Here is a 10982-nt window from a genome sequence, read left to right on the forward strand (position 1 = left end):
ATCTTGGCTTTAAAACCCTCCATTGCATAATGTGATCAGATAGATGTAATTCTAGTCTATTGATTACTTGAGGCGATACACGGCAGTTGATCAAAGTGGTTTGATCTACAAACTTAAATATTCCATTGAAGTGTGTATATGTGAAATCAGATTCTGGTATTTGATACAAAAACAGAAATAACTTTCTTTTTACCTTTTTGAAGATGTAAAGGTGTTTTTGATTCCTAGAGCTTATAGCTCTTTAATAGAAGATAAGTAAACGATAAGCATCAGGTAGTACTTCCTATGTGAAGTGCACTGTATAATTTTATTTTAAGGCTGCAGTCTGTTTTCATAGGCTACGATTTATGGCTGTTATTAAACTTCTTACTAAGTAGGTGTAAGGCTTAGTAACACAGCTTTCTTTTGTTTATGGGTGATACTCTGTTAACATCACCAGACATACTAAATTGGTAAATCTTTTCCCTTTCAGGGTTGTGCCTCTTGGGTCTGTGCAGACTGTGAGTGGCTACACTTTCAGAGGCTTTATGTCACATACAAATAATTACCCTTGTGCTTACCTCAATGCCGCATCAGCCATCGGTATGAAGACACAGGATGTGGACTTGTTCATAAATAGACTTGACAAGTGTTTAAAGACAGTAAGAAAAGAACAAAATAAAGAGAGTGATGTATCTGGAGTTGACAATTATGATAAAACTGAAGATGTGGTTATAGAAGAAATGGCTTTAAAACCGGATAATGTACTTCTTGGCACATGCCAGGATTCTTCCTGATGACATGTGAAGGGTTTCTTTGTGATAATTTTAAAAAAGTGATGAGGCTACAGTATAAGCTAGCAGTTTAAAGACAAGACTTGAGATTTTTGAATTGAGAATTTCATGGAGAATATTTGGTCAAGGAATAGAACATGGTCTGAGCTAGCCATTGACGATTGTTACATTTGTTGTTCTTAGACTGCCTCAATCATTATCCTTAACAGGTTATAATGTACAATTAGCGTTTTTCTAATTGTTAAATATTTGCCAAATAAACATTATGATTCAGATAATTCTTACTAATATAATGATAGTAAAATTACACATTACTCTAATTCTCTTTGAAATGTGTGGACTGCTTTCTTCTGACCATTCTCTGTCATTCACAAATTACTTATGTTTCTGACCACACAGAATTTAGAAAGATCGCTAATGCTACTAATTAGTAGATGTTTGTTGATGTGTGTAAGTCACAGAATGCCTGTAAAATGGACATTTCCCAGGAAAGCAGAGTCAAGGTCAAGGTGTAAGCTTTAATTTTTTCTCAACAGAAATGGATCTCAACTGGGGATGATTGGCTTCTTATATCTAAGTAACAGCTGGAGATAGTTTTGGGGTTTTTTTGTTTGGTTTTTTTTTCGGCCATGCCACACGGCTTGTGGGATCTTAGTTCCTCGACCAGGGACGGAACCTTCGCCCTCAGCAGTGAAAGCGTGGAGTCCTAACCATTGGACCACCAGGGAATTCTCTGGGGATCTTTTTTTTTTTTTTTTTTGCAGTACGCGGGCCTCTCACTGTTGTGGCCTCTCCCGTTGTGGAGCACAGGCTCCGGACGCACAGGCTCAGCGGCCATGGCTCACGGGCCTAGCTGCTCCACGGCATGTGGGATCTTCCCGGACCGGGGCATGAACCCGTGTCCCCTGCATCGGCAGGTGGACTCTCAACCACTGCGCCACCAGGGAAGCCCCTGGGATCTTTTTTGATTGTCAAACCTAGTAGGATGCTATTGACATCTAGTGAGGGGAGGCCAGGGGTGCTGTTCAACATCCTACAATGGACAAGACAACTTCTCAAAACAAAGATTTATCCAGCCCAAAATGTCAGTAGTGCTGAGGTTGTTAAAAACTTCTCTAAAGTAAAAGAACTCCTCAGTAAAGAGAAGTTTTCCATAGCAACTTGAATTATTCAGTAGTACTTCAAAGAAGGTAGCTCTATAAATGTTACCAACTAAATAGCATATAGATTTTTTTTTGTTAACATCTTTATTGGAGTATAATTGCTTTACAGTGTTGTGTTAGTTTCTGCTGTATCACAAAGTGAATCAGCTGTACATATACATATACCCCCATATCCCCTCCCTCTTGTGTCTCCCTCCCACCCTCCCTACCCCACCCCTCTAGGTGGTCACAAAGCACCGAGCTGATCTCCCTGTGCTATGTGGCTGCTTCCCACTAGCTATCTATTTTACATTTGGTAGTATATATATGTCAGTGCTACTCTCTCACTTCGTCCCAGCTTACCCTTCCCCCTTCCCATGTCCTCAAGTCCATTCTCTACATCTGCATCTTTATTCCTATCCTGACCCTAGATTCTTCAGAACCATTTTTTTTTTTAGATTCCATATATATGTGTTAGCATACAGTATTTGTTTTTCTCTTTCGGACTTACTTCACTCTGTATGACAGACTCTAGGTCCATCCACCTCACTACAGATAGTTCAATTTCGTTTCTTTTTATGGTTGAGTAATATTCCATTGTATATATGTGCCACATCTTTATCCATTCATCTGTCAGTGGACACTTAGGTTGCTTCCACAGCATATAGATTCTTAAGTGAAAACCGAGGTTACCATTTCTAAATATGTAATTACAAATTGTTAATATGGCATGTGTGCATTTTTCCATTTGGGAAAGTGGAAACTTTATTCCATTGTTTTGCTTCAAGGAGTCTGTATATTTGGTTGGTTTGTTCAGGTGTTTTGCACAGCTGCCATTAAGAGTGGTTAACATGGGGATTCTGAACATATTTTTGCTGGAGAGGTGAAAATGATGGAGTATGAAGAACAGGTGTATTCCCTTTTCATTGCCCATATGCTTACTTTCTGAGTCTGAAATTCCAGATGTACTGGCTATAACTATTACGTTTGTTGTTAATTTTAAAAAATAGACTGATGTCTCATAGCCTAAGGAGTTAGTGAAGCCTCTGAATGCACCAAGATGTCAAAGCTGTATTTCTCAAGACTTGCTCTGTGGAGCATTTATTCCTAAGAGATGCTCATGGGTATAAAAGGTTCCACGGACAAATAAGTTGGGGACTTTGCAAACCTGCCTATTGGCATATTAAAGTTTCTAAGAATTCCTTCTATTCGAGTTTGAATGTATCCTTATCTAAAGATGGAACCCTTTTTTTAATTAAATAGTTACCGATATCGCATTGAACGAACTTTTGAAAACACTACAGTAGAGAATGCCACGTAGCTTTCTGGATGGTGTTTTTCTCTATTGTTTTGGCATTGTAAACTATGTTAAATGTGAGCTCAGACAGCTGCCACTCCCACGGGTAAGTTAGAATATTTTGGACACTGGCTTGACAACCTTGGAAGTCAACTGTGTTGAGATAAAGTACTTAATTACAAATATTGTAAAGATTACCTTAAAATTATTGTATCTTTGGGGTTCAGATATTTGAAGTGTCTGGGTTCTTTAAATAGCTATAATAACTTCTTTCAAAGGGGTAAATCCTGGATTAAAAAATTGTATAATTTTTTAATGTGAATTTGAGACTGAATTGTAGAACTAATAAGCTGAAGAGTTGCTATAGACCCTCTCGAATCTGTGAAAAGGAATGAAGTGATGTTGCAGATGTAGATGCTGGCAGTGCAGCATACCGTCCACGTAAGCCAAGATTGTTTTCTAGAACGAGTGATCTATATTGTGGGATCATCATTTAGTTTAAAAAAGGCCAGAGCCGAGAGACCAGCAAATGTTTTCTCATCTGCAGTGTATCAGCAGTTCTTGGGCTTCAGCTGCTGAATAGATAATAATTCTAATTGAAGATAAATTACATGAACCCACATGTGAGTGATAGATATGTTATAACATTTCATTCCTGGTGCATAAAAATCAGCTGCAGTTTTTTTTATTAGTCCTTTCTTTTCAGAGGTTTTGGAATTCCAGCTCTATTCCTGCTGGTTTCAATTTGACCTTGAGGTCGGAGAAGTCACAAGAATTTTTGAAGGGATGTTGTAGGTTCTGCATATTGAGGCTTTCCTTTGCCACCACCCCAGTGTCCTTTGACTTGCTGTCTCTCATCTCCACATATAAGTATAAAAAGCATACAGTTATTTATTTTAGCCTGCTAGTAATGATTGGTAATCCTCATAATTGGCCTCAGTTATTCTCGTACTGGTGCAGAGGGGCAACGGATGATATCTTTTCCAGTCAGTGACTAAGATGTCCTTTTCTGTCTTTATGATCCGACTGCCCTTACTAAGACTATCAGGTAGAATTTTGGAGTTTGGTTTTTAAAGTCATTGGGCTGTGGTAGTCTGCCCCGAAAAGAAAATTGAATAACATGAAATATTCTTTAGGTCACCGAACGTATTACTAATTATACACACAGCAGGGAAAGGTATTTTAAATCCAATTCTCAATTTGGCTCCTAAGTTCTCTGCTGACAAATTCTCCCTCTGTGTGATACTAGCCTTAGGAACTCTGTGTTCAACTATAAATCTTTTTATTTAGCTTTTTGCATTAGTTGACAAGGTGTCCGAATATGAACTGTTGAATACAGTTATGTTCAGCCAATAGGCACTTGATATGCAGAATGATAACTTTTAAGTTTTTTCTAATATTTTGCCATAGCACATACCTCTATTGTGGTTCTGTTTCTCTAACCACTATAATAAGAACTGTAATTGAGGTCTGAGCTATGGGATGTGCTTTTATTTTTAGACTATATGGCTATGATAACGTTTTAGGAAAATTAAAATTAAAGATAATTTTTTTAACCAGCAATGTTACTTTAATATTGAATTAGTAGCTCATCATGAGTTAAATTCTTGTGTTCTTTCATAGAGGAAAATAGCCAACAATTGACGACAATGACACACCCTGATGAGTCTCATTGATAATACACTCAGAGAAATTTTTTTGAATACATCCACATTTGGTGCATATGAAAGTTGGGTTTTCTTTCCCACTGTCTAAGATGGACTAATTTCTGCCAAGCCCTTAAATGGTTTTGTTATGTTTTGCATTCAGGAGGCTGACCTCATTTTGTAACTGAATTTGTGTACACAGAAGTTTGATCATTTCAGAAGTTTGATACCTTCTGAATAATCTGATAAAAACAATTGAATATGCTGTTAACGTATAACATCAAGAAATCCAGTGAACAGTTTTTTTCCTTGTCTGTCAAATTGTGTTGATTATTTGTCTCTTGTGGCTACTCAGTGTACAGGTCTAAGACTTACCCACTGCTTCCTTTTGTGCCTTCCTTTTTACTTGCATGCTCTTTGTTGGCCATTATGGTAACATACACATGTAAGATGATGAGTTCAAGGCTAATGAATATATCGTTATAATTTTCCACCTAATGTTCTACAGTTCAATCTAACACCTTAAGCAAAATCTGGAAATGTTTATATGGTCTTGTTTTTATCAAGTGGTATCAACTTTAACTTTTAGAGAAATGTGAGGAAAGGCTATGTTCTTCATATTTATACATATAAATGTTTAATTGTGGGGGATTTTAGCTGTTAGAATTGAAGCTGGTGTCAGCCTGCTAACCTGTATGTTACACTGAAAGAAAAAGATGTTTCCAAAAATACTTTTGGTGTAGACTATGTATAAATAAAACTAAATTGTATAATTTATTACATGAAATAAATTTTTAATAGATCATTGATAGTGCATTATATTATTTTACCTAATCACTGCTCCAGATACAATTTGAAAGTACAGATAACTAACATTAAATTACTTGCCCAGTTTTTGATTCAGTCAACAGTATCGACTTGCCCAGAAATCAGCAAGAAAAGGCATACTTTATAATGAGAATCGTGAGTCACGGGGGTGGAGGCTAGATTATTTAAAAAAGAAAAAAAAACAGCAACCATTTCCCAAAGGATCTATTGACTATAGAAAGTTGGAGGCTTAGAAGTATTGAATCTTTTCTAAAGGAAACACCTTAATTAAAAATAAAAGTGTCACTTCCTTCTTCAGCAAATTTCATTTTTAAATTGTACTATCTGAATTTTACATGTAGTTCTCATTTGATTTGGAATTAGATCTCTGCACTGGTACTTACTGACCATGTGAGTTCACATATTTAACCTCTCTGAACCTCAGTCTCGTCATATGTGAAATGGGTACAATCCTATAGGATTGAGAGTTAAATGAGATAACAAGTAAAGTGATTAACTCAGTGCCTAAAACATAGCACTTGCCATTAATAACTGCTATGGTGGTCTGCATAAAGCTATAATGTACCAATTTGTACTAGATTTAAATTAAATTTCAAAAATTAAAATTTCTTCATTAGTTTATTAGTAGAATGTTTTTTGAGAGGGAGTCATCAATGAATTTTGCTCATCTCCAGTGGAAATTAAAAAGTATGTACTTGATTTTAGATGACGATCTTTTTTTTCTTTTTCCAGAATTTTTCTACTTTCATTTTTATGAGTTTCTTTTTGTTTTGTGTTTACACCTGAGTTGTTTTTTTGTTTGTTTGTTTGTTTTTGCGGTACGCAGGCCTCTCACTGTTGTGGCCTCTCCCGTTGCGGAGCACAGGCTCCGGACGCACAGGCTCAGCGGCCATGGCTCACGGTTCCAGCCGCTCCACGGCATGTGGGATCTTCCCGGACCGGGGCACGGACCCATATCCCCTGCATCGGCAGGCGGACTCTCAACCACTGCACCACCAGGTAAGCCCCTTGAGTATTCTTTTTAAGAAACATATTTAAAGTGCATTATCTATTTTATGTACCTGAAATTTCAGATCACAACCCAGCAAAAATGTACAGAGAAAGTTCATTCATTGTGACTTCCACATCAATTGTATTATCTGACCAAAGTTTTTGGTATAGTCAGCAGACCTGCAAGCATAGCAGTTTATTATATTTAGCCCTATTCTTAAATGACTTTATAGTAGAATGACTGATCGTGGCTCCCAAGTTTACATCTTTGTAAACTGAAGAAGAATCTGAAAAAGAATATATTATATAAAACTGAATCACTTTGTTGTATACCTGAAAGTAACACAACATTGTAAATCAACTATACTTCAATTTAAAAAACTGTAGCTCTGTTTATTGGCCTGATCTTGATTAAATCCTGTTAGGTCAGATGGAAAAAAAGAAAATTGAGACTGGAACTGTATTCAGAGTTCTTGGTTCGAGCGGCTGTTTTCCTTGTGGCCCCTTCCCTCCCTTCTCTCCCCTTTGCTCCCGTCTTATTTGCCACTGTTGGATTCATTTCTTTGTCTTAAGTCTTTCTTTCTCCTGTTAAAGTGTAGATACATCAGGAAATAGATAACTGCTATTTATCCTTATCAGTTAGTGACATCTTAGTTTGTATGAGTTTATCAGATGTTTCCCTAAGAGTGGGTTATTAAAGAAAACTTATTATAGAAAATTTCAAACATATACAAAAGTAGAGCAAACCATATAATGAGGCCCAGTATTCATCACTCATCTTTGGCACTTGTCAAGTCCAATTTCGTGTCCCCTCTACCACCCTCTTATTTGAAAGCAAATCTCAGGCATTTGAAGGTGTAGCTCACATTTCAACATGGATCTCCTAAGTAAAGGACTCATTTTTTAAAAAGTCACAATACTATTATCACCCCCCCAAATTAACATAATATCTTGATATCATCAAATATGCTATCATTGTTCTTTTCTCTAATTACCGTTTTGTTTTTTTTTTACATTTGAGTCATGATCCAAATAAGATCCCCTAAGGGTAGATTTTAGTGGAAAAGGGAGAAGAGGTGAGAAACAGATGGCTTGAGGAACCAGAGAAAATTAGAGAAGTGCAGAGAGAAGAAGGCTTGAGATGGTGTTTTTCTAACGACTTTCCCATGGATTAATAATACTGGATTTATGAAGGATGTACTCCAAATGGGCTCCTAAAGATCTTCCAGGATGCTGGAGAAATTCCCACTTGACCTGCTCCAGGTTTCACTGGTTATCATAAGAAATGGACTTCAGTCCATAGTCGTGTATAACAATTCAATTTCAATGCTAACTTCCTTTACATAAGGCTGCGAATTAGAACCCCAAATTAGATTAAGCCTATAAGGCAGTGGGGGTAATCATTCTAGATATATAGAGGGAACCCTTATTCTAAATAAATGTGTAGAAGGCTAGTTGAGTCATTGTGTTGGGCTCCAGCCAGCCAGGTTTAATGAGCAGTGGAAGGTTGAGTGCCATCTCAAAACCAGTTTTCAGAGGAGAAGGGAGGCAGACAGGGCCCCCCTCTGGGATGGATCAGAGGAGCTGAGTGTGACGCTCAATGAGAAGAATGTCTGATGTATCTCATGGACCACTTTAGAGAGACAGGAACTTTTAGGAAGTACTTGGGGCTTTTGACCAGATAAAAAGCTGAGAGAGTGTTTTTTCCACATTCCCGCTCCAAAAAATGTGTTCATAGGCAGTAAATTGGTCCTTTACACCATAAAGGCAGAAAGTACTTTTAGCTAGAAAGCTGTCCAAAAACAAAAACAAAAAGAGAACAGAACAAAAAACAAAAGCAAAACCTCTCCTTGAAGAAATTAACCTGGAAATGAAATTCCCCCTTTTAAGCTTTCCCCAGTAAGAACACAGGTTCTGAGAATGGCTGACTACCCAAAGTCACACAGCTAATTAAGGTCAGAACTGAGGCAGGAGCCACCTACTGGCCTATGACAGGGCAGGGGCAGGTCTGAAGGAGGTGAAGAAACCCTTTGCAAGATAAAAAGTTGATCTAGAAAACATTGTCACAGCTTTTGGGTAAACTTTCTTTTTTTTCCCTTGTGGAATGCATCAGTTTCTCTTTGTGCCTTCCATTTCCCATGCCTGCTCTCACCATGTTCAATTTATGCCCTATTTGTCATCACCTGGTGACTCAAACCTTCTGGGGTGGAGGTGGTGGCAGGTGGGAGATAGGAGCCTTTTGCACAGTGACCCCTGCTAAGTTTCCTTGAAAGCCAGTAAAAATACTCATTAGTTTTAATCTACTAATTATAAGCAAATGGACATTTTAACCTTAGGAAATTCAGCATTTTTGTTTGCATTTATGATCATTGTCTATTTTCCATTTATTCCCATCTATTTGCAGCAAGTGCATTTGGGGGCCAACTTGGTTTATGCTGTTCCCCAGGAAACAAAAAGAAAATCCACAACCAACCAAACTGCTTGTATAGCCATTCCCATGGAGCCCAGTGCTTCCTAGGCATGAAATTGACTGACACACAAAGGCAGCAGGTGCGGGGCCACATGCCACTTGCCGCTTTTTTTTTTAGTGTGTGTTTATAATCAGTAAATGGCTGTGGATGTTTAAATGGTTCCCTAATACGATGGAGAGCGGATGCCATTATTACTTGAACTTGTATTGCCACGCAGATGGTGGAAATAAACATCCAATTCTGCACACAGTTTTGTTTGCCTCTTACTTTGAAAAGATCGGCTGAGCATCAGGCATCCTCGGTGCCAGCAGGGACTCTTGGGCGGGTCGGGGTATAGGCGAGCAGGGCTGCCGTCGGGTTCCAGATTGGCTTTTGTGTTTTGAGCCACGAGGACAGCAGGTTTCCTGTAAGTGGCTGAGGGGGTTCATTGCAGCAGTGGACCCCACCCCTGAACTACCAGGCGGCAGCTCCAAATATCCCTTCCTACTCGAGACGTGCCTCACACCTTTAATCTTCTCTATTAGACAAAACTGTTCTCTACAGGAACTCTCGCTGTACCTTCCTCTCCACCTTTCACTTTCTTAGACACTTTGGAAAATGGAGTTGGTTCAGTACTGTGGTGATGGTACCAGCTTTAATTTCACCCTCCTAGCTTCCCCTGCTGGTCCCTCAAATTGCCTCCTTCCTGGGGGTCATCGATCTACGTACTATATTTTCCTCCCTCGGCACGTTGGAGGACCTTAGTAAATATCTGTTGGTCCAGTGATCAACTGACTTGTTCACACTACTGAAAAAAACAGTAGGGTTTAACGGCAGCCTATTCCAGAAATATTTAAACAAGTGTTTTAAAGAGTTCGGAATAAAGATAGAAATGAATCTGTGTGATCTTTTGCAAATCAGTGAACAGAAAGAACAGGGCGGATGTGGGGATAGGGAAGTCTTCCTAGCACCTTGAGATTCCCCGGGGAGGAAGCCCACTCCTTGGGAAGTGGGTCAAACTTGGGAAGGCTAGGTAAGCCACTTCTCTGGGGCAGAGACACCGGCCAAATAGGAATACGGATGCTTGAGGGATGATTCCTCTCTGCAGGGCCAAAGAAACTGCTAGATGAGCGAGGGGCACAGGGTTTACACCAAAGGCCATTTCTAGCAGGTTTGGTCTGTTTCATTAACGAACCATGCAAAAGCAAAGCAGAACTCCCTTCCCCCAAACTGGCTTATTTTCCTCATGCCAACCTCCTTTCTTCCCATCAAATAATTTAGTAATCCTGCCCATTTCTATAGAGTGCTTTCCGGATTACAAAATGCTTTCACGTACACTATTCTGTTTTCATCTGCTGTCAGTCTCTGGAGCTGGGCAGGGCGTAATGATGATGTGGATTTTGCATTTAAGCCCCAGAGAGGTTTGGTGATTTAGATGGCTTGTCTGGCCTCATTCCAAGGGGTAGGAGGGTCTAGAAACCCTGGCACTCAGGGCTCTGATGCTGGCCTTGGAGCTTTCTTGGAAACTTTGGAACAAGGATTAAGATCCTGTGCTTTGGAAGAGGGATAGGCAAACTTGTCCTGTAAAGAGCCAGGTAGTAAATATTTTAGGCTTCGTGAGCCACACGGCCTCTGTTGCAACTACTCAAAATCTGCGGCAGACAATATGTAAATGAATGGGCATGGCTGTGTTCCATTAACACTTTATTTATGGACACTGAAATTTGAATTTCATATAATTTTAAGAGTTGTGAAATATTCGCCTTTTGATTTTTTTTCCAATCATTAAAAGTGTGAAAACTATTCTTAGCTCATGGGCCACACAAAAATAGGAGGCTGGTTCGGTTTTGCTCATG

The 10982-nt window shown here is 38.9% G+C and overlaps 1 protein-coding gene across 2 annotated transcripts in view; it reads left to right on the top strand.

Moving 5' to 3' along the window:
• Positions 1-9392, top strand: part of SEPSECS (Sep (O-phosphoserine) tRNA:Sec (selenocysteine) tRNA synthase) — a 43502-nt gene extending 34110 nt beyond the window's left edge. Inside the window, exons 11-12 of one of the 2 annotated variants that reach the window (XR_007477214.1) lie at positions 473-6685; positions 9081-9392. Coding sequence is in view for 1 of the 2 variants with exons in the window: in XM_004266203.4 (XP_004266251.1) it covers positions 473-776 (304 nt within the window). In the remaining variant the exon portion in view is untranslated. Of the gene's footprint in view, positions 1-472 lie in introns of both variants that reach the window. The other variant, XM_004266203.4, reaches the window with a different exon arrangement.
• The last annotated feature ends 1590 nt before the right edge of the window (positions 9393-10982 follow it).

This window comes from Orcinus orca, chromosome 4 (genome assembly GCF_937001465.1).
Source record: "Orcinus orca chromosome 4, mOrcOrc1.1, whole genome shotgun sequence".
Taxonomy (NCBI): domain Eukaryota; kingdom Metazoa; phylum Chordata; class Mammalia; order Artiodactyla; family Delphinidae; genus Orcinus; species Orcinus orca.